Source organism: Mytilus galloprovincialis, chromosome 10, assembly GCF_965363235.1.
Source record: "Mytilus galloprovincialis chromosome 10, xbMytGall1.hap1.1, whole genome shotgun sequence".
NCBI lineage: Eukaryota > Metazoa > Mollusca > Bivalvia > Mytilida > Mytilidae > Mytilus > Mytilus galloprovincialis.
In genome coordinates, this window is record NC_134847.1 from 52,875,508 (window position 1) to 52,901,314 (window position 25,807).

The window sequence follows — 25,807 nt, forward strand, 5'->3', positions numbered from 1 at the left end:
ACGTACTATTGACAACTTTTTTGGCGTTTCTATCTACATTTGACCTATTTAAGGAATGAATGTATTTATCTTAATAACTCATTTTGAAAAAATTGACAATCGCTTCCGATTTTAATCTATTGTTCAGAACAGTGCATGTTTGAGAACAAACATTAGACACATGTTCATCAGTTATAGGCACAAATGCATAGGTCTATCGTATATTAGTTGCATTGTTTCATACTGGCAGATTATTGGTACGCTGAATTATAGTACATGCCATAAATATATAAATCAGTCTTAGATATAGTTTTTCATTCACTAAAACAGACATGTAGTTAACAAACAGGAGGTCAAGGGATATGCAAGGTGTAGCTCATACATGTATCTACATGATCGTGATCAGATTTTTAGATGAGGCTATTATGAAAGTTTAAGTAACTTTTAATTAGAATATAAGAATTTGTAGCCCTCTGGCAAGCATGTAAAGTTCGAAAAACAAATAATAATATCTTACAAAATAATGAAATATCAAAGATGTTACATAAAAGTGACAAAACTGCATTGTTTTCAAACATTGATTTGTCAAATTCTGAGTATATGTAAAATACTAAAAACCATTTCCTAGAAGATAATTGCAGATCAGTCTGAACAGTTGTTATGTGGACGTATCGCGCTTTTAAGTGCCACACTATTAGCCTTGTATCCTAGTCGGTTCAAAAAGAAAAATAACAAAAAGAACCGAACTCCCAATGAAAATTCAAAACTGAAACTCCGTCGTCATATAGCAAAATCAAAAGTTCAAACACGTTAAACAACAGTCATATTCCAGACTTGATATAGACATTTTCTTATGGAGGAAATGGTGTATTGGACCTAGTTTTATAGCTAGCCGAACCTCTCACGTGTATGACAGTCGCATAAAAAGTTCATGACAACGATGTATGAACAAAAACAAACAGACATAACAGGTAAAAATATCAAAACTAAGGGTACAGCAGTCAACATTGAAATATTATAAAACAGAGTAATACATAAAACTAACTATTGAAGAATATTTATTGATTTCTCTTTTCTTGTTTTGTTACCTACAAGAAACTATTTTGCTGAAATATCAACATTTTTTAACAATCTATATACGTTTTTTGCCGATTGTGATATTCATTGTTTTTTCGTATTTTCTTAAATCCACTTACATGACTTTTTTTCTAACTATGACAACACCATGAAAAGAAATACAAATAAGGCGAAACTATATTTTACAACTGAGGGTTCAATAACCAGTTGTATTCAAAAATCATTCTAACTTTAAACGTTGGCATACATTTTTAGTCATAAAGTATTGAACAAAAGCTTCTAGCATTTTCCATTAAATTTTTGTTTTTCTTTATTACTTTGGAAGCACATTTCTTAACACACAAGGATGCTCAAGCGAAAATTTGGCACATTTTATAGGAACAAAGTGCTGAGAATAACATATTTAAAGAAAAAAAAATACATGTCAACTTATAAGATTTGAATTTGTTTAACTCTCAAGCGTTTTTCATTCGTCGGACATCAAATTAAAAGAATGCCTGTCTTTCAAATTTCTTACTGCACTAATACGGTTTCGTAAAAAAAAAAAAACGTTTTTCTAATTATCTGCCTTGTGATGTGAAAAAATTGAGAATTGCTTTTATTTATATACACATAAAAAATCTTAGAGCAGAATATTGTGTAGCTATTGTTAACTATTACACCAGTACCCCCATTAAATTAAACTGCCTTCAAAAGATGCAATTTGCATTTAAGGTTGCAAGTATGCAAACTATTAATATAATGTTTGCTTGCGTTCAAGATATATACCAAAACAATTTTATAAATTAGCCTTCCTAATTATGTCTAGAGTTGAAGGGGATAAAGAACGGTAAATAATCTTTGCCCATTGAACTTTGGTACATGTAATATGACGCTATGATTAACTACTCTCAACTTATTTGTCATATGTTTTGTAAAATGCACTATATAAATGAAATTTAGAAGTCATAATAGACTTTGTGCACAAAGCTGTATTAAGGTAAGTAAACACTTGATGTTGTTTTGATTTTATTCATATATATAATTAAATATTAGTTACTTATCAATCGAATGTATGCAGTAATTTAAACATGTTGATACCATTGTTTATGTTTATTTGTGTTATAATTTATATAAAAAAGACATACCCTTTCATGCTAGGACATGATAATTGCATATCGTTAGAACAGTTTCCTTCCGGGGATAATTACATATAATCCGTTAAACTGACAATAGTGGAGCTTACCAATTATGTAATTGTTCTTTGACGCATAATCCGCATCTAATATGTCCATTATCACTGAATTAGTTTACATTTTTGTTTAGCGCCCAGCTAAAGCACATCTCGGGGTGCGGGATTTACTCGCTGCATTACAGACCCGTTGGTGGCCTTTGGTTATTGTCTACTCTGTGGTCGGTTTGTTGTCTCTTTGACACATTCCCCATTTCCATTCTCAATTCTCATAAATGTAAGCTTATACAATCAAATTTGATAAACCATCAAAATAAAATAAACAATAAAAATATCTATTTCTATTTTCAAAATTCTTACTCTTATTATGTCAGCCATCAACATTCAAACTCGAGTCTGTGATTAAATGACTGTTGTTGGTTGCTGTCTTTCATATTTGTTTTTAATAATTTGGTCTGGTCATAAATCAAGGAGTTTTTTCATCTGAATGTTATTCACATATTGTTCTTTTCGGGACTTTTATAAATGACTCTATGAAATGACATTAGTTAATGCATTTTAGTCTTAAACGGACATTTGTACCATAACATCATTTCTTAACAATGTCTGATCCAGTCATGTGAATGTCTTTTTGTCAACTTTTTAATTTATTCAGTGGCGTAATAAGAAAATTTGGTACTTTTTGGTAGCTTTTCAGACATTTCGGTATGATAGTATGATAGTACAGAAATTACTGCAAAAAGGCTGAAAATTTACATAAAGACTGAAGGTGACTCAATGATTTATTTTCTTTAAAAGCTGTACAAGTTACTAAAATGGTGTTTTCAAGTGTCAATTTAGAGATATTGTGAGGACTACAGCGACTAATACAAGCGTAAATCCACTTAACTTAGACTTGTGTGGATAGTCCGCTTAGAAATAATGTCAATAAAGCATATACATTTTAATTTTAGTGCAATGAAATGTAGAATGAATTACTACAACTGTTAAATTCAAGGAAATATTTTTACGACCCCTTTTTGTATGCAACCGGATGTGACGAGCTATGATTAGGTGGAAATAAAGCTGTATCACACCCTTACAGTAAAGCTGTTTATAAACCCTCATAATGTTTATGCGATACAAGTAAACCTATTGACTCTTTGAATCAACCTTTTTTGAAAGGATTCTTTTTTCTTTCTGTTGAGAGATTTTAAATTATTGTTTTATTAGTACTACAATTTGAGATTGTTTTATTATGAATTACTATATTTGCATTGTTTTATAGGTATGAACTCATATGGTCCTACATCATACCAATAGTGTGTGATTATATTTTGGCATTGTAGAAGTTCATGCTTTTAGTTGACTTTTATATACTAAATCTGTTGAATATGTTTTAAGTGTTAAATAAGTCTACGAGGACCAGAATTATTGATTTATTGAAAATGGCTTTTGAACTGGTTTTAAGTAACTGTGAGTACTCTTAGGCCGGTAATGTCCTTATATTAGTTGTAGGTTGGTAATTATTGTCAATCTGTTTGGTTATATTATTTTAACTGAAGTTTACAGCTGTTTTCATTAAGTGTTGTTACACAACTGCTCGAAGGTTAAAGCTATGATTGAGCGCCAATTAACATGTTTAGCACCGCTAAATTCTTCATATGCCAATCGAAAATGGGGAGCAAGTAATTCTTTGTGGTTGGTCGTTGTATGCATATTACTTTTATAACTGACTATATGGACGAAATGTACTTACAGTTGACCTTTATTTGCTTCATCCATGGCATTTGGATTTTGTTGGATAGTTATGTCTTTGAGAAACATATCAAAATAAACTCATCATAGATACGTGTACATGTACAAGGATTCAAATTTTATATTTGCGCAAGACGCGTTTTCTCTACAAAAGACTACTCAATGACGTTCGAATAAAAGAATGTAAAGGCCATATAAGGAACAAAGTTTCAGAGCATTAAGGGAAAATAGATGCCTTAAAGTTTTGCCAAATACAGATAAGGTAATCTATTCCTGAGGTAGAAAAGCCTTTAGTATTTCCAAAATTCGAAGTTTTGTAAACAGGTTATAACAATATCAATGATAATCAATGTCAAACAGCAGTGCTGTCTACTACCTAAAATTTAATCTATTTTACAAATATTAAATCTATCAAATTAATATCGATATAAAATTTTGCATAACAAATATTATTCGATTTTGCTGTTTGTGGATCTCTGTGATAAGAACAATTCGTTTAATGCAAACACCCTTACATAAACAGCAAAGATAAAATTAATATTGAAAAGATATATAAAAAGACACTCGTAGTATACAACTGTTCAAAAGTCACAAATCGATAGAGAGAAAATAAACTAAAACCGAGGGAAATACATCAACTATAAGAGGAAAATAACAAAACAACAGAAACACTGAAGTACAACAAAACAAACGACAATACAACATAGAAACGAGCTATTAAAAAACAACTATCATATTCCTGACTTGATACAGGAAATTTTAAAACAAATGGTGGGTTGAACATGATTTTGTGGCTAGCAAAACCTCGCACTTTTTGGCTATGTTAAATATGCCGCTACAATAACAACATTACATACAATACAAATAAATGCAAGAACACTCATGACAGAGAAATACATAAATAGATAATATAATATTACATTTCGATATAAAATTGAAAACATTACGGAAAAACATTATTACAGACACACCCACTTTTCAAATAATAAGGTTTCTATATTGATGATTTTCTCTCACTAAATAATTCTAAGTTTGATGACTATGTCACTATAAAGGATACAACAGATACAGTTAAGTTTGCCTCATATCTTTAAGTTAACTTGCATCTTGAAAATGACTATAAGGGTCGGTTGCAATGAAAGCTTTACGACAAAAGAGATGATTTTAGTTTCACAATTGTGAACTTTCTTTTTCTATGTAGCAACATTTCATCAGCGGCTACATATTTGTCTCGCAGTTGATCCAATATTTAAGGACTGGTATTTCTTATCATGCTTCCCTGATAGATGGTTACTGCTCACAATAATTGAATTAAACAGCGTTACAAGTGGTTAAGTTGGAATAATTCATTTGAAAAAATTACGGACGCCATCACGAGCAAATACAATCCTGTCCCCTTTTGCCCGAATACTACTACCGAATCAAAATTAAATTCAGGTTACATAGATTAGTTATATAAGATGTGTATTCGATGCATTTGTTATTCGTCAGCTGCATTCTATGTAAACAGTTTGCAGGCCAAAATTAATTACGTAAACAAACAGTGTTGATAATTCAAAGTTACACCAAATCTTACTCAGACCATATGTGCATGGGATAGAACAACGTAGAGTTTAGAATGCGTTTGGTGCGTTTTTAAAAATAGAATTTTAGAAAATGTCTTCATCAATGATATATCACGTCAACACAGGAGCTGCAACTTGGTTGTAAAAATAGTCCACCAGCAGAAGTATCGACACAGTAGTTAAAAACCGTTTTACGAAGAAACAGCTAATAATTTAAAAGTATTGTACAGAACATAGTACAAGAATAACTTTTGAATTGCTGATTTTTATTTGATATGTTTTGTGATGTTCCATTTAATTGATTTACTGTGTTCAAAGTGGTTTATACATGTATAACTGTTACAATTACAAAAATCGTACAAAGTAAATTATATTTTTTATAACCGTAATCCTTATATTTTAGGAACTCTTCAACATGAATAATACAGCCCTTCTTTTAGTTCTTATTGTTTTTGCAGTAGGTAAGAACATATCTTTCTAAAAAAGATTCAATATGCTATATACCTTCGGTGCTTACTTAACTTGACCTTAAACAAACGGAAAACATCATTCCATTCGTTTTTAGCGGTATTACCAATATCACCATCTTTAAAATTAACATACCATGATCATTGTTGTTTTTGATACATTCTTGTATGATTGAAATTTCGAACGTCTGTTTAATTATTTCATTTATAACTATGTTAGTAATTTGCATCCCTTACTAGAAAAGCAAAGTTTCCTTAGATTTCATATGATTTATGAATTGTTTTTAATTTTCATTTGCATTCTTTTGTCATAAAAATTTAAAAACATGCGTGGAAATGGACCTTGTGGCAGTTACACTTGGTCAAATACATGTATTGGTATTTCTTTAGAAAGTTTATTTTTAAATAAAGTCTGGTGTTTTTGTCTCATTCGTTCGCTGACTGTCATCACAGTTTCTGCGTTCAAATGAACGTGAAAATAAGTTTGTAGAACTTTCTGAATATTTATTGGGCATGGATTTACACATTAGAACTGTAAAAAGATTGCATGTTCCGATAAATCCTTTGTAATTCTTTGTTATTGTTATGCAAATTGTACCTCGAATTAATTTTATTGCAAAAATTGTCCATATTCTAAATAATTAAGAGGGCACCACAGTTTGAACCAATTGAACAGTGGAATGCTACACTAACTAACTTCGTATAACTATTACAAATAAACATTTAGTTTCTTTTTATAGTATCTACAAATATCTTCTTGTGTTACGATTTTAATCAGAAATCAAATGAAAATATACTAAAAAAATAAATATGTAAACGTGTTAATTTTTGTTTTCGATTAGGTGTAAAAGAGTCTATTCAACAAGGGAAATGTACTGTCCAATTCTGTACAACCATCAAAAACAGCGCTGGTTGTAATGGATGTTGTGTTGGTCTGGGATGTACTGGTGGTGGAAAATGCAGTGTATTGAATGGAGTATCTGCCTGTCATTGTAATGGGTGTACTTGTAAGGCATTTTATTAAACTAATTAATACATGACCAAACTAAAATTGACAATTCTCAGTCGGAAATTAAATTTTTCATTTCCATTTTGACATTTCTTTAACAATTCAATCAACAGTACTTTACCATTATTAAATTCTGATGAATCGACGAAAACGAATAACAAAAGTAACATACAAAGACTAATGGAATCCCAGTAACTTTAAAAGTAGTGAGAACGAGTACATCAACATGATAAGATCTTTCTGCTATGCAGGCATTCCCGTCATACACATCCACACACATTTAAAATGTATGATACAGCCTGTACACTAAACGACAATATCACTACTGTAGTTTCTAAGAATATAAAGTTGCGAAAATATGTCGCTAGAGAGATTTAATACATATGTATCATTATGGGTCGTTAAACTTGAGTGTGTCGATTGCAGTTCTTTTGCCTTATAACTCTATTGGAGTAGTTGTTTGTGTACCGCGCATTCCCTTGCTAAATAAGTCTGTAGACCATAAACGTATGTCAATTGTAAATGTTTTACGATTTTTTAAAAAATATTTGACTGCTTGGATATTGACAATTGGAAGGTCGGAATCAACACGTATGTCATCATTTTTATTGTGAAGTCGCCTCACTGTGTCAATATCGGTAATAAGATCAACATTTGAAGCAGATCTTGTAGTTCTTGTATTCACTGGAATTTACGAGACGAATTTAAGCACCTACAGAAATATCAAAATTGAGAAATAGGACATCCGAAATATATTTAAAAGTGAAACAAAATGTGTTTGCATGATGTTTTAGTATTCACTGTAATTTACGAGACGAATTAAAGCACCCGAAGAAATATGGATAATTGAGAAATATGACATTCGAAATATATTTGAAAGTGAAACAAAAACAAATTTGCATGATGTTTTTTTCCTTCGGTACAAAGTCTACTTTATATGAGTCCAAAAACTGACATTAGTCAGCAGTGGTCCTACTTCATACTCATTAGAATATCGGCTGTCTGCTGAGATAACAAATCATGAAACTAAAAATAAGTAATTTTGCTAATTTCTCTTCGATGTACTTGATGTTGACATTGGTGCGCTTCTTCACAAAGAATGAATTTTTATGACAAAAAAGGTTTTATTCTTTTTTTGGTCGAAACAGATTTTTTTTATTACTGCAAAATCACTAAAAAGAATTTCCTAATTTGATCAAAACATAATGAGGTTATAATTTTAACAGCTATGGACAAATGATAGACATTATAAACACGGAATGAATAGTTACATTTAAATGATAAAAGATTTAATTACGAGCACTATGAGTTAGTTTTGTTTCCGATTATTTAAAAGCGCGATAATTTAACTTTAAGAAGATTGATATATTAATTTATTAGAATGTCCCAATGGAGCCCAGTTAAACACCGTTTGTAACACAATAACACAGATATAAGAAGATGCGGTATGAGTGCCAATGAGACAAGTCTCCATCCAAGTCACAATTTCAAAAAAGTAAATCATTACTATGCTCACACCGAACAGCAAGATATACAAGGGCCCCAAAAGTAACAAGTGTAAAACCATTCAAACGGAAATACTAACGGTCTGATCTATATAAAAACGAGAAACGAGAAACAGTTATGAACCACATCAAGAAACGACAACTACTGAACATAATATTCCTGACTAAGGACAGGTGCAAATAATTGCAGCTGGTTTACATAGAAAGACACACTACAAAATATAAATTGAAATGGCTTATCTCAATCAAAAGACATATTGACACAAGCAAACATACACTGAACGAAAAAAAGTGATCTATGATACAATGTACTTACAAAATCAATAAAATAAGGTATGAATAATCAAAGTAACAGTTTTAAACCTCTGCGAAATGGTGACATGTTAAATAATATCAGAAAAACTAAAAGCCCTTGAACAAACGTGATTTTACTTTTATAGCAAAACCAGTACCTCATGAGACGTGTACAAGCACATTCTGTTCTAATGAAAAGCTCGATGATAACGGATGCAAAGGTTGTTGTCTTGGTATGTTAAATGGTTGTGCCCCCTCCGGTTCTTGCCAAAATTCACATTGTAAATGCAATGACTGTGCGGTAAGTATTTTATAATTAGTAGTGGTGTGTCTACAATGCCTGTACCAAGTCAGGACATGAACATGATTTATACGATGCGACTGTCATACAAGTGAGAGAATTAGCTAGCTATAAAACCAGGTTTAATCTACCATTTTCTAATAAGAAAATACCAATAACAAGTAAGGAATATGCCACTTGTTATCTTTTCGTTTGATGTATTTGTGCTTTTAACGATTGATAATCTTTACGCTTTATCGGATCAATATCGACTAAAACACTTTGCGCATTCCCACTTAGACTTGTCGCAAGAAACATTGCTTTCTGATTATCCGTCCAACAATTTAATTCGGATATCATTTCAAACTGAATTTTATAATCTTCCCAAGGAACAGAACCATCATAATTTGAGGGTGGGACAACTAGCTTTTCAATTTTCATACGCTTGGATGAATTCGATCCTTGATTCCCAAAAGGTTGGAACACGGATGGAATCGGCGATCTTCTCGGAGTCGGAGCACTTGAAATTTCTTCCTGAAGAGATTCATACTCTTTGGTTAAACGCCGAATTTCTCTTTGGGTTTCAATCATTCTAGGCGTTGAAGATGATAACACAGTTGAACTAAATCCTATTCCCGTATCCATTGATACTTTAGGTCCTGCACCTCCGAAATAGATTTCTTTATCAGAAAAACCACGTTTATCCATTTTATAACAATTTAATTACAGTTACTTTATTTACACACAAGAAATATTTAATCCTCTCACACAGAATTATCGGACTATTACTATTAATCCCTGAATATAATTAATCCATGTTAATAATATCCACACCGCTGCCACTAAAAAATGTAACGTGATCGAGGGGAGGTCAACACCGACACAGACGGACGGACATAGCCATCTATGGCACGACAATATATCCTGTGGTAAATTTCCAGTAACTAAATAATACGGTATTTATATATACAAGTTTATTAACAAATGTACATTACTTCAGACACATTGACAAAGTTAGCTACAAAGTTTAAACATATAAACTTTAAATACAAGTCCTCCAGAATCTAACTGATTCAAGACTTCAAGGAATACACATCCTTTCAGTATCACAGCTGATACACAATCTCCCAGTCTCTTGACCAACTGACCTTATCATAGAGTTTAATTACTTCATCTCTAGACAAACAAATAGGCATAACTAATTTTATTATCCTACACACCAGGACATCGTTTCTGGTCTTAATCACATCTGACAGTTCAACTTTAACTGCAGATAATAAACTAGCAACTTGTCAAATTAGCCTTGCGTCATTAATTTCTCAGTACACAAAATAAACAGTTATAAAGCCAAACTAACTAGAGGTCAATATTTACAAAACATTAAAATATTACAATATATAACTGTGCATATTGAGGAATAACTGTTTTCACAATCGAGGACCAATAATGTCCAATAAGGTATATTTTTTTTATTTTTTTTTAATTATATTTGGGACAAATTGATTACATTTGTTGTTTATTGGATTTGTAAATAGTGATGTTTAAACACTTATTTTAGCATACAAAGTTTATTTAAGATTTTCTTTATTGGAAAAGTTAGGTATTTAAAAAAAATGTATAATGTCATTTTAGAGAAAACCATGACCAGGACCAGGACCAGGAAAAGAAAATGGGAAAGGAAAGAGAAAATAAAGAGTTCAATATTCGTTAAAACTTATAGACATCCAGATTTCAAAACAGGTTCTCAACGAATGGTTTACTTTAATTTATAAATTATTATTTGGATGGAGAGTTATATCATTGTCACTCACACCACATCTTCCTATATCTATGATTATGTTACAGTGAATATGTATAATTAAGGAATTTATATAATCCCTGATATTTGTTTAGGGAAAAGTGAGTATATATAATCACCAAAATTTTCAGGAATCCTGCGTAATCAATAGAAAATTTCAAGGAGCATATATAATATGTAACTTATCCTATAGAATTATATTCAAATATCGTAATAAACATAAATGCACAATACTCTAGTGCAAATCATTTATTTTCACAAACTACCATGATTGAAAATTTGGATGACATCAACTATTGCACATTAACAATCACCCGTTTTCATGCTCTGCCTTAAATTTCATTTTGCAACAGCATCCACAAATAACACTTATCCTTCACATATTGAATCTGATTTAAGAAGGTGCTAAAAGTGAGTAATTCACCTTAAATTGGTTTTTGTTTAGGACTATGTGGAAAATTTGTTCGTAGCCAGGCAATATCCTTTTTATGAACCATGACCATTATATTTTTGGGTCCCCCTCTATGCGATTTACCTGCAAAGTCTGTATCAAAACATTGCTGTTAATGTTTTGTCCTCCAAAATTGGGTTCAATCTGTCAAACATGTGTTTTGGTTTTTTTCTGTACGTTTACAAAAAAATGTAGCTGCATGTGTTTGCTAACTTTAAAATGTGTAATTGGAAAAAATAAAAATAAATTATTGAATAACCTTCATTGCCATTTTGTTTTTACAGCAGAATACTTCTCATTACATTCAAAACTTGAATGTGCTTTTGGCATAATTAAAAAAGGATATGTGGTATGATTGCCAATGAGACAATTTTCAAAAACAGTTCAAATAAAGTATTTGTTACCAATAAGACAACCATAATAACCAACAATAAGAAAACATATACAGTTTTGTCGGTTATAAAATGCGCCTTGTCATGAAACATGTAACCCAATTTCATTGAAGAAATTAAAAACCTATTCTATGAAAAAACAATTCAAGAAAAACAGACACCAACCAACGACATTCACTACACTAAATGCTTCTAATGTGGTACATACAGAATGAGGCGCAGAATGACACTGTAAATAAAGAAACAGTATAAATCACTGATTACAAGTAAAAGTTATATTATGACTATCATTGAAAATGTTGATATTATTATTCATTATTTTTAATTCTAGAAATTTTTATGAGTTAATATGGTCGAATAATTACAAAGGGTACCAGGCTTATGATTTGATACTCCAGACGCGCGTTTCTTCTACATCAGTGACGCTCAGATCAAAATAATTAGAAGGCGAAACAAATGTAAAGTTGAAGAGCATTTAGGACCCAAAATAATCAAACAATGTGCTAAATACGGCAGAGGGAAAAGTTTATCGAATAATTTATACTTTTGCGAACATTAAATCAAAATAAAATATCACATATTTGATAGATAAACACGTTTAAAAAAATACAGTTACGTAAGATTTGATTAATGAAAATGGACTGAAAACAAATGTTTTCTAAAATTTTAAAAGAAAGATTTTTATTTATCATATTCGATTTATATTAAAAAAAAATGATCTTAGCATTATTGATAATCCCTGCAAATGTCGTTCTTTTATCTTTTGCCTCTCATTTTGTAGTATATAAAGATTGTCAATAATTGGTATGAACCTTTTAAGCTGATATCTATACTTCTATCTAAAAACCTTTTTCATGTGTCTTATGTCGTCATAAAAATGAGACGAGTTTATAGGCGTACCTTATTCAGCATACATGCCTTCGCTTAGGCTGTTACTTGTCAAATTTTCAAACCTATCGTAGATGCAAACCGATGAAAGCCACAGAAATAACGCACTCTGTGATTATCATAATACAAGTATCATAATACCAAACACCAGAGCTGTAGTACCAAAAGGAATTATACAAGAGTAAAACACATTCTCAAATGTGAATTTTTTTCTGCATTATTAACGGATTTCATTTTGGTTAATTTGTAAATGGTACTTTGACCGGCAATAAATCAGTCTGTGCATGCAGTGAATACTTGGTTAGTTTATTATTTATTCATATTCTTGCGTTATCAGTATGTAATAAGGAGTACTGTTAAAGAACTTTTTTTCGTTTAATAGTTACATCAATCAGATGTCAAAGTAAAAGCAAACAGTATCTGAAAGAAGAAACATTGTTTTGCTTTTTATGTTCACGCTACCTTATTGCAATTTGCCAATTCTTGATATTGCTAACATATGAAAACACATTGAAGATAAATAAATAAGATATATCAAATAGACAACAAACTTGATGAGTTTAAGAAATAAACAAATTACCACTGAATAATAAAAACAAAAATCTACAACACACTACACACGAACCTGACCAGGAATCAGATGCAACTATCTTACTCTTAGTGAGAGGTTTTGCTAGATATAAAACTAGGTTTAATCCAACGTTTTCTACATAAGAAAATGCATGTACCAAGCCAGTTACATGACAGTTGTAATCAATTCGTTTGATGTGTTTGAGCTTTTGATATTGACATTTGATTAGGGACTTTTTCTTTTTGACTTTCCGCGGAGTTCAGTTTTTTTATGATTTTACTATTTTTTTAAATATCAAGTGCAAAGTAAGAGTGTGCATTATCTGTTCCACTAGTTTTTTCTCTTGAATGTTTCTTGTGAAAATGCAACAAATAAGTGCTGATATAGGTTCATACAATATACATTGAATATGATATAGTATTTTTAAAATAATTTAAAAAAAACGAAATAAAACAAAATTGATATCAACATTTATTTATATGTTTTATATTTTAAAAAGTTCAATTGAAATCAATTACTTTGGACCTTTGGAAGACTTGTTCCCATAAACAAATCCACGATCATGATGATTCCAGCAACAACAGCAATACACATCGCAGTTAGAGTTAATCCATATGAAAAATCATAGTCTGGGGTATATCCTGTTACAGATACATCGTCGCGATTGGCTGCATAGAGTGAATTAGCAACAAGAATAAAGAATGCTGAAATGTAGCAAGAATAAGAAAAAAGTGTTACAATAGTTTAACTGATAACTAACTTAAGTTAAGATTTTTTTTGAATAGTCTTGAATACATCACTTACATGAGAAAAAAAATATGTAACGCTGTTCAATTGATGCAAATTACTAAAAGTCTTTTAATGAAGCTTCTGTAAAACAGATGTTGTTCGAATATCACTATTAAAACAGGAGCTGTGTAATGCATCCCAGATCGATAACTGATGTTTGTACCACATGAACATCCATAAAGATGATCATGATTTAAGTTGACTTCAAAATTGTCCATATTTTATCACGAACATAAATATTACGCGGAGCCTCTGACTTATGCCCCGTTCACACGTACATTTAATTCGAATTGAATTTGAATCGAATGCGAATCGAATTCGCAAATCGCGTTCACACACTAACCTTTTTTTAATTCGAATTGATTCGAATTGGCTTATTCGAATTATCTAATTCGCATTAGAAATACGCTTTTGTGAATACGAATTAAAAGTTAACGTCGTTTGGACAGTAAAGCGAATTTTAAGTGCATTGTAATTCGAATTAAAATTGACGTTACTAGGACGTAAAACGTTTGAATGCGAATTAATTCGTATTAGTTAATGCGAATCGAATTCAAATTACGTGTGAAATCAGCATTAGATTATGATTATGAGAGATCAGTAAATAAATGTTTAAGTTTGCATTCATTTTATCTTATGCCTATGTTACACATTCACGGATTGTAGACCGCATTAACTACGGATACTATCCGGCATCATTCGTGGCAATCTGTATTAGTCCGTAGATATCCATATTGTTTTCGTAGTCATACGTAGTACAACGTAGTAGTACTTGTATATCCTTAACAATTTTTGAACATGCGCAAAATTTGACCCCGGATCAAATGACCGTAGTAACTCCTTACTAAACCGTATAAGACCGTACTAATTCGTTATAGTCCGTATCGAAACCGTATTAATCCGTACTTATTCGTACGGCTAGTTTCGGAGAACTACGTACTATTACGGTTACACCCCGTTTTCAGTTGGAAAGCAAGTCCTGGGAAACGTCCGTTGTCGTCAAGCTTTATCAGCAACAAAAGCAGAGGGAATTAATTAGATGGCGCTACAGTCGTCCGTTACGTCAAAAAGTCCGCCCAATCAATCGGCTAAAAGATTGACGTTTAAAGTATTTTCTTCAAATTGTCATGCTTTTATTATAATAAGATTTTAAAATTTGTAGGTTTTGTGACCAATATAATTTCTTTACGACATACAAACATTACAAAAATAGCTTGTTATTGCTATTCCTTTATCCTGTCCGTTCTAAAAAAAAAATTACACATTGGAAAAGTGAAACAACAAACAAAGATCTTCTTTATTGCGTTTGAAACTATATGTCTTGGAAAATTCTGACAAATCTGACAAATAATTGATAGCCTATGGATGGACAAAAGCACAAAAAAATAGCAATAGAAAATGCATTGCAAAGAAAATTCTATAGGAAAAAACATATGAAAAAAGGAAATGAAGGTCAGTTAGTTATATTTATATTTTATAAAATAAAATCTTGCTTATATTATTATCTCTTTACTAAGTAAGCTACAATAATAAGAGCAAAAACTAGCTTATCAACCCAAACAAGAAGTTAATTCATAGAGATGTGTTCTTACAAAATTGAATTTATTCAAATGGCAAATTCTTGTCAAATTTAATCATCATTGATCGTTATTAAAGTAAAATGCACAAGATTTGTCCCACCAATTTCATTTTATTTCTGAGATTAATATCCAATTATTTAGGTAAAATATATATCCAATACTTTGTTTAAATAAATATGTAAAGCAGCTGATACAGCAACCTGAAGAGAAGAAGCCCCATTTTTTCCAAAAAAGGTTACTTTCATTATCTATAAAATAGCCTGAGAAATAAGACAAAGGGCTACTGTGCAAGCTAATCTAATAGTTTAATTTTACAATAATAATGATTCTGAAATTCAAAATCGTGTCACTTTCAATTATAATTTAAAGTATAATGTTTTTTTACAGAATTTCTGTCAATAATTTTGGTATAAAACTTATCGCTTTTCTGTAGGATAGTTTCTAGGCATTATTTTACTGTTCGACTAAGAAACATAGGCTTGAGTTTAAAGGCTCTCTTAATTTGAAGAAAGTTATTGTGACCCTTGGTCCCACTTTATAAAATATAAAATATAAATGATCAGTACTATTTATTATATCAATTTTCAGAAAGATTATTCAAATATGATAAAATATGTTTTATTTCATTAAATATTATCAGAAGTGTTTAAAAAAATTCTACTAGGAATAATCCAATATACAATTATAAAAATTACAAAGTATATTTCATCAGCCAGATCTAGTTTATTTCAATATAGATAGGGTTTTTAGGTTTACATGTAGATCTAGGTGCCATTATCCACATTTCTGAATTGTTTTTTTTTTACTAATATTTTGTCTTTTAATTTTTACATTTAGTCCTTCTCTGAAAAATAGGGAAGTATCTCTCCTTTATATTATTATAACATAGTTGTAAATCGAGTTTCGTTTATTTTCTTTCTAATTTTTGTAAAGATATTACCACTTGCACAAATCGGCATAAAAACCACCGCTTCGTATTGAAAATAACTTGACGTTTGCGAATCCAACATTATATTGCCGAGATATCCATATCGAGTGTTTGTCTTAATGAGATGCTTTATCAAATTTAAATTCAGCCCATCATTTTTAGTTTCCTCGTAAATATTTAGATTTTTCAAACAGGAGACTTGACAATTTTCACTCAAACCCCAAGTTTAAAGATAAAATAAAGAATAAAGGACTTTGATTTGATGTGTAAGTTTTGACGAGAAAAAAACTATGTTTATTCAAAATTAGTTGGGTCAATAAGTTTTAATTACGACAATAGTATTTAGTGAGTAAAAATGAGGTTTGTCTCGTCCGTTTTTTTACTGAATTTTCACGGTCACGTGACTCTATTGTTGCTGATAAACTTGGGGTCAAACCGTGACCTGCTTTCCAACTGTTTTGGTAAGGACACAATACAATTTGTTACGAATGTGCTACGTAACGGGATGTTTTTATTACGTTGTAATACGGATAGCTAGGTATCAGCCAGGGTTCTTAGAGTCTATTACGGTTTACTACGTTACAACACGACAAAATACGGAATACTGTGGATTCTTTTATTTTCGTTGGTACCAATTTTCGTGGAATTCGGAAACCTCGAATTTTCTTGGATATTTGATTTCAAGGTTCAAAGTTCGGAAACAACTTTATAGAAATTTGATTTTCGTTGATCATTAAAATTCGTTGTTCACCTGTACCCATGAAACCCAAAAATATTGGTCCAAACTAATAATAATGAAACCACATTATTGTGTCTGTAACGACGACAGACTAATATAAGGCTAGCTTCTCCAACATGAAGAACTGCTGCTTGCAAATAATTGACTGGAATTGGATATTGATATGACACAAAATGATAAGGTAGGTCGAGATACTTGATGACAGACGTAGAGGTGACAGGAGGGCGAGTAGATGGTGGTCTAGGGACTGAATTCCCTATCCATGGCCAGTTTGAGCCCCTCATGACTCAATTGTGTGCGGAAAATTCAGCTACATTTAAGAACTTTGAAAGGTTAATCCTACATATGCTTCAAGAACTGCTCCATGTTATTGGTCCAATGATTACGAATAACACTACATAGTACAGACAGACAGATACATGATTATGACACGTGTCGTTGTGTACTAAACCGTTTCGTTTCCGTATTTTACAGTGTCTTACCGTAAGAACCCGTATCACTCATGTCGCCAAAATGAACCCCGCCCTTCATTATCCGTGGATGTAACGTCAAAACCCGTAGTCATACCGTTGTGCATCCGTATAAGATCCGTATAAAACTACGGAAACTCTATTTCCTTGATCATCCGTGAGATTTACTCCGTAGCGGATCCGGCGAGGTGATCCGTGAATGTGTGACCTAGGCATTAAACCTGGTTAAAACCGACAATATTTTTTTTCCATTATTACTGATATTACATTTTAAAAAATCACTGTATACCCACCAGCAGCGAATGTTGTTCCAATAGCAGCAAAGAATACTGGCTTCATCTCTCGGAGAAGGAACAACTTCAATCCAGTCAAAACAGCTGCAGCCAGAAGGGAAATTAATCCGAAGATACTCATAACTCTACATGCTCTAAACCAATCTATATATAGAAGAAAAATAACAACGTTAATCTTAGATGCTAGAATATGGAATAACAAAGGTTGCATCAAAATTTGAGGGTGCAGATTGCATATAAAAAATAATCGGCTTTACGATAACGACATTTCCGGCGTATATGGTTTACCAGTTGATAAAAATTGATATATAAGTATTTACATTATAACATTTTACTATTAGCCGACCGTGCAAGGACTGTATAGCCAGTCAAAGTTGTTAAAACCCTCCATGTATATATTTTACTATAACAGTCGTGCATTGTATTATTTAGTAATTAATTATTCATACTATACCTTTATCTTCCACGGTTTCTGATATATCCGCACATGATTTAACACCAAGGGTAGTGGTACAAATTTTCCATAATCCAGCATGCGCACTGACTTTAATCACCGAAGCATCAACCGTGATATAGTTTGGTGTGGCAAATCCAATAAGATCAAAGAGAAATGCTACTAGGATCAGTATAAAGCTGATCAACAAAATCTTGGATATTTCTATAGCCATCTTTATCCGAAATAACAAGTCTGAAAAATTAATAAAATAAAATACGAATTTGTACTTTCAGAAATTAAAGATGAACATTTCAACGATATGACTTCATAGACAATGATAAGAAATTAAGACATGTTTAACTTGTTTTGGACTGGGCTTAAATAAGCACCTGGTTACAATATACATGAGAAAGTGAATAAGTTTTAAATTACATGTAGTAGAAATTGTTTGATTGCGAATGACACAACTTTCCAACAGAGCCAGTACGACATGGATTTTAAGCGATTATGCATGGCAGAGCAAATGTACAAAACCAACAAGTTATTATTACGTTTACGTTGATACACTGTCCTAAAATAGATCAGAATTGTGCATGGATATTGTGAACGTATTTATGAAATAAATGATGAAACCTAAAATTGATACAATATTTTGAGGTGTTTGATCTTTCCGTCGAAAAGACAATAAAAAAGACAAACTCTGAATATAAAATCATTTGTATATGTAACTGTATTTGTTTTACATCCCTTGTTTATTGTAGAAATGAATTACCAATTGGATACAGCTATAGAATATTAGTTAAAACATGAACTAAACTTTGTCGAGCTTCGCTGAGCGATTTGAGGCATGATGAATGATGTTCGATCAAGCACATGGTTTGTGAGCATTTCCCGAATCGTTATTAAAAAAACGTTTTAGTTTTCCATGCCTAAGTATCTTCTGCTTTCTGTATTTCTGTAAGACCGAAAACCACGCTATGACCAATAGTATTAAAAATGGCATTAAATACCAATCGATCTATTAACCAATATAACTTGTATGGGTCAAATTGACATAGTAAAAGATTGTGAATGTATGATTACAACTGCAGAAATTCAATGAAGTATCTTTATCATATTCCTCGCAAGATTTTTGAAATATGTTTAACATATTTTGTCATGCATAAGGAAACATGGTTAGTATAAATAGTGCTCTTCACTTTATTTGGCCTTTTTAACTTTTTTGGATTCGAGCGTCACTGATGAGTCTTTTGTAGACGAAACGCGCGTCTGGCGTATATACAAAATTAAGTCCTGGTTTCTATGATGAGTTTATTCACATTTATTTTGGGGCCGTAAAGACTCTTGTGTTAATAATCAATCAAACCAAGGTTGTTTATGTGTTGAAACATGATTACGATGTTGTTGCGAGGTCATTGTGTTTCTTTCATATTTAGTAAAGTGATATCAATTCGCTAATTCACAGTTTAAATACGAAATCAATGTTTTGTTATTTTTTTTAATAAGTATAGAAATTATTCACACAAAATTGCGTTGGTCTTATCACGAAATGAAATTATATATCCTTTAATGATGTTGTCGTATAACTCTCTTTAAAGATAAAATTACATGTACACAGGTTGATATAACTGAATAAGAAAACATGTCTTCAATGCTAACAATTTTCACTACAATGAGCTTGCTTTCGTGAAATATGTTTTCATACGATATTTATTGCTGGCTATCATGTTTTGACGTGCATTATGTGAGTGATATTAATAACTGCATTACGTTGAAAAGAGAATAACAGCACCTTTATTCCTATTCTAATTTGTAATAAAGATAATAAATCGTAATAGAGCTTAAAAAATGTTTAAAATCAAAATATGATAAAATTCAGTGAAAGGAAAATAAAATGTTTGGTAACTAATTGGCACATAATGTTTAGAAGTGCATATATTCAAGCAATATAAATAAAAATTAAAAACCAATTGTTCAGAGAACCATTGATGGTCTTTCCACCAGTTAAGACCTTTTTTATGTGAATATGTATATAAATATTAAAATTTGGTTTTAAATGTCAATTTTAGCGTCAAATGACAGCTTATTGAACACTTATTCCAAAAATATATGGTTTCTATACAAAAAGATATAAATAAGGGAGATCATTTTTTACTTCCGGTTTAAAATATGTTACTTCCGGTAATTTTTTATTGTTTACTTGACACTGATTCCAAAAATATATGGTTCTATATACTTTTTCATTAATTAAGTACAAAATATAGCCTCTTCCGGTTTACACAAGGTCACTTCCGGTTGTCTTTTTCTAGATCACATTGCTTGCAATCTAATTTAAGTCCCATGTCTTGATCATGTATACATATGAGGTAAAAGCAAAGGTCAAAATCTAGAACGTTACATTTACCTATGACCTTTAGCTCAATTTCGAGGTCATCAACCAAGGACCTCAAATCATAAGACTCTAGGCCTCTACTATATATTGTTAATGAGTTGTATTACCTTACAACTAATATTAGATATAAAAGGGGGCAAAACTGGCATCAAATGTCTACGTACTCTTTCGACTAAAATTTACATGTTACGACATGTCGCAACTAACAATTTAGTAAAAATAATTTGGCGATAAGTTAAAAGGCTTTTGAAAATAAGTGAAAATAAGCCAAAATCTAAATTTATAATATGACCTTGACCTTTGACCTTGACCTTATTTTCATTTTTTTGGACAAAGGATCTCAAATCAATAGACCCTAGGTCTCTATCACTTATGGTTTACCAGTTAGAAATGGATATTCTTATATCAAACATAAAAGGGGGGATAACTCTCATATGGAATCTTTATACGGCTTCAGTCAAAATAAAACAGAACATCATGAGGATATAACGAGCATTTTGGAAAAATAAATTTGTCGGTTTCTTATACGGTTGCAAAGCCTTATAGATAACAAGAAAAAGAGTGTTCGGGGAGATAACTCTTATTTGGGAAAGTATTCGGTTAAGCAGAGTTGGTTACAAAAGCGTATAAACTGTTCGATATCATATTCCAAAAATCTAAGCAACATCTTGCGAAACAAAAAAACAGCGAAGGAAAAAAATTAGGCGGAAGAAAAAAAAAATAATCAGAAGAAATCCAATAGGTCTTTCCACGGAAAAGTGGAAAGACCTAATTATAAAGATTTTTATTTGATTACATCACAATTACGTCATGATATGTACTGTTTTCACAAAAACGAACAGAAGTTTCCAGTAATTGAAGAATATGTATGATAACTTTATAATTTGCAGTAATGTTTTGGCCAAATAAGAGCTTTATTGCCCCTACTTCTTTCATGAATGATCTTAGCGCATTATCGTCTTGTCATAACATACGAATTATTGATTGATTGTTTTTTTCTTGTGTTTGAACTCCACTTTGAGCATCGCATTTAGGGTATTTCGTGGCGGCCAATATTTTTTTATAGAGGAAGGCAGAGTGCCCGGAGAAAACCACCGACCATCGATAGGAATGTCATACAAATGAAAACTCTCTCTCTCAATGAAGCTGGAAAATGTTCCGTTACGTATACGTCTTTAGTTTGGATAAATAGAGGTTTTTTTCGGATGTTGTTGTTTCATTATTTTGTTCTATTGTATTATTCGCTCATTTGTGGATTTCACCAAGTCAACATGGCGGCTCACTCCTTGGTTACTATCAACTCTGGATTTGTCAGTAAATAGTAGGCAAAGAAAATAAAATGTTGGGTTTAGAATTATGAGAATTGAACACATGGTATCTATTTGATATTTAAGAAATAACCCAAGTGAGACTTACATTTATTTGCAATTTGTAGCTTTTATCTCACAGCGGTAAATTAGAACAGCAATACATACAACAATAGTACCTTCGCTTCAATTTTTAAATTACCGAATTTTCTCCTATTAGAATCGAAACAATACATGGAAGCCATATATTTGTTGGACAATAACACCGTGAAATGTGAATTTTATCTTGAGGGTTGTCAAATAAATCTATAGCTTCCATGAATTATTTTCTGAATTTATGTTTAGCTAGTTAATATATTTAATACAAGTTCGTTCAGTAATGCATCATGTACCACAACATTGCCCTTTTTGTTTAATTATTCGATCAACAACTGATTGCTGTAAAGATAAATGACATACAATACACTTAAACACCTTGCAGTACCTGTATATAAATTGAAAGTTTGCATTTTACTGTAGATAAAATAACCAAAAGTATCGAATTGACGGTGTTTAAAACCCGTCATAGTCCTAAGAGAATCAGTAGTTCCAATGAGATAGTACAAGCGGTATACTATTTAAAGCCAAAGAAGCCGTCCATTTTTCTTTTCGAAATTCATAACCTAGTGTTAGCTGTTTGTATAACAACACGAAAAAACGACCATGTGCATACAAAACATTATAAAAGGATGAAACGCGACTTTTTAAAATAGTATTAAAAAGTTTAAATGTGTACTTATCAGCACAATGATATGTAATGCAAACACAAAAAACTGATAGATATATACATAATGCATTCAGAACTGATAAATGAATACATTCGAGAGGAATAATGACCTACATGAATATTAAAAGTAATGGTTACTAACAAGTCTGTTCTACGTTTAAATACTTGGAAAAGAAATTACAATACAAAATTTAAATCCTGGTTACTATGAATCATAGTATGATCGGTTTATTTACAAAGGTAATATAAGTCTTTTACATTTTCTATGCTCTTCAACATGTTCAACTTTACAACCTTCAAATGACGATGGGTGCCAGTGGTTATGTTTGTAATCTTTCTATACGACTACTAGCAAGCCTTGTCACAATAATTATAGAGCGACTGTACAATGCATTCATCCGCGTAGTCTATTGAAAAAATAATTGGCATTAAATCCATGATGGCTAAATCAAATCTATCGTATGGTATGATAATGATGCGTGTTTATACCTGCTTTTATGACAATAGCTATTTAGGCGGGATCTGGAGTATCACGTGATTAATAATACAAGATTTTTGTCAAATCATGTATTTATTTAATATGCCTTGGATGAAGATTCCAGTGCAAGTTTTAGATATAGTTTGTAACATTGGTAATAAAGAATTATCGGATAGATCAAATCGAGATAATTAAACTATTGAATTGTAAAAGAGGGACGAAAGATACCAAAGGGACAGTCAAACTCATAAATCTAAAACAAACTGACAACGCCATGGCTAAAAATGAAAAAAGACACACAGAAAAACAATAGTACACATGACACAACATAGAAAACTAAAGAATAAACAACACGAACCCCACGTAAAGGTCGAGACTTGCCATGAACTTTAAAGTTGATAATTTATCTATCAAAATTAAATAAATCCCAAATTCAAGTAACTATCATAAAGTAAGAATCTGTTTCTCTAATACTTTTTGATAAAAGAAAATCACTTTGAAAACCTTTCACATTCCACAATGTTAAAATATTTTGAATCATTCATTGGGCTGATAAAGGTTATGACCAGTAAACTTATCCTTTCATCTTCTGAAATCATCTGCAACTACACGTTGATTCAATTTATTTCGGCTATTGTTCCATAAAGGGTTAAGTTGACACAGAATTTAAATCTTAGAACACTAACTTCAAGTTAAAACTTGAGCGACTTATTAAACAAAATTCATCGGTTGGGAACAACCAACCCCAATCGGGTGAAACGTCGAGTTACGTACTACCTAAGTTATTATATTAGAAGTCTTTGATTTTATAGGAAATCTCAGATTGGGGTTACTCAACAAGTATGTATGGTAACATTCTGTAAATATTTCTTTTAAAACAAAGCAATTGTCTAAAGCTAAACTTACTTATTTACATATTGCAGGTGTCTAACGCTTTTTTTGTTTAAGAAGTTGAAAATCCACTAGGATTGATAGACCTAGACTAGTGGGATTTATCAGTTACATTTCAACCCGGATTTGTAACCAAGATTTGATTTTTTTCAATGGATGTATGAATTTTGAACACCGTTACACTACTGTTGCCTTAATTGTAGAGATACATCTTACATTCTGCTGATACAAATTGATCTAGACGAAATAAGCATGTAGCATACAAGAAAAAATATCGAAGAAAAAAAATGTAACAATTGAAATTACCAAGATAAAGCAAAATGAATATGAATCAACCGATTAAAATTATGCGAAATGCTATTCATCATCTTTTGCTATTTTGGTTCGATCAAAATATTACGTAGTAATGAGCACTTGAAAGACATTTATTTTTATTACACACTCGCCACTTTACAATAAAATTGCTAAATGGTGCTAAAAAGTTAATAAAATCGATTTATTAGAATTAATCCGAAATAGAAGAACTGCATTATATATCGTTTCTATTTTTAATTTATTTAGCTATACTCACTGTTATCAATAGTTATATTCCTATATCTGGATAAATTGAATTGATGTGCTTTATGTCGGCTAGTTATATACTTATCTTTTTTCAATTTGAAATGTTTAGCTTAAATAGCAGACGGTCATGTTACCTTAATTATTCATTTTTTAGCATAATAAGACAGAATGAGTTATAACATGACTTGTACATTTGAAAGGTATATTTTTGATATCACGTGGTGAAACTAATATTGATAATCGCAGTTTAAATTTTATGTTTATTGTATTTTTTAGCGGAAGAAATCAAATAATTTACACAATCATTTTCAGTTTCTCCTAAACTCGAAAGCCTAGACGCGCATTTCGCCTACATAGAAATCATCAGTGACGCTCATATCAAAATATTTTAAAAGCCAAACAAGTATAAAATTGAAGAGAATTGAGGATCCGAAATTCCTAAAAGTTGTGCAAAATACAGCTAAGGTAATCCTTAGTTTTTCGAAAATTCAAAGTTTTGTAAACAGGAAATTTATACAGAATGACCACATTATTGATATTCATATCAACACCGAAGTGTAGACTACTGGGCTAGTGATACCCTCGGGAATGAAACGTCCAATAGCAGTGGCATCGACCCAGGGGTGTAAATAGTTGTCAAAGGTACCAGGATTATAATTTAGTACGCGAGACGCTCGTTTCGTCTACATAAGACTCATCAGTGACGCTCATATCAAAATATTTATAAAGCCAAACAAGTTCAAAGTTGAAGAGCATTGAGGATCCAAAATTCCAAAAAGATGTGCCAAATACGGCTAAGGTAATCTATGGCTGGGATAAGAAAATCCTTAGTTTTTCAAAAAAATCAAAGTTTTGTAAACAGGAAATTTATAAAAATGACCACATTTAAAATACTGCATGTACCAAGTCATGAATATAACATGTGTTATCCAATCGTTTGATTTTGCTTTTTGATTACGGACTTTCCGTTTTAAATTTTCCTCGGAGTTCGGT

The 25,807-nt window shown here is 31.3% G+C and overlaps 1 protein-coding gene and 1 long non-coding RNA gene across 2 annotated transcripts; one reads left to right on the top strand and one right to left on the bottom strand.

Annotated features, from left to right (window-relative positions):
- Positions 1–1,947: 1,947 nt before the first annotated feature.
- LOC143047822 (uncharacterized) lies at positions 1,948–11,597 on the top strand. Its single transcript, XM_076221102.1, has 5 exons — positions 1,948–2,035; positions 5,933–5,990; positions 6,839–7,003; positions 8,951–9,105; positions 10,717–11,597. The coding sequence occupies exons 1-5, from the start codon at positions 1,988–1,990 to the stop codon at positions 10,726–10,728; spliced, it is 438 nt and encodes a 145-aa protein (XP_076077217.1). The 5' UTR covers positions 1,948–1,987; the 3' UTR covers positions 10,729–11,597.
- Positions 11,598–13,648: 2,051 nt separating this feature from the next.
- On the bottom strand, positions 13,649–24,935 carry LOC143049229 (uncharacterized). The gene is made up of 4 exons (XR_012970137.1): positions 24,825–24,935; positions 18,438–18,671; positions 17,984–18,127; positions 13,649–13,888 (listed from the first exon to the last, which is right to left on the bottom strand). It is a non-coding gene; the product is annotated as an uncharacterized LOC143049229 (long non-coding RNA).
- Between the last annotated feature and the right edge of the window lie 872 nt (positions 24,936–25,807).

Coding starts and splice junctions, on each gene's coding strand:
- LOC143047822 (XM_076221102.1), top strand. CDS start 1,988: ATGAAATTTAGAAGTCATAATAGACTTTGTGCACAAAGCTGTATTAAG. Junction 2,036..5,932: donor GTGCACAAAGCTGTATTAAG/GTAAGTAAACAC, acceptor CTTATATTTTAG/GAACTCTTCAACATGAATAA. Junction 7,004..8,950: donor TCATTGTAATGGGTGTACTT/GTAAGGCATTTT, acceptor TTACTTTTATAG/CAAAACCAGTACCTCATGAG.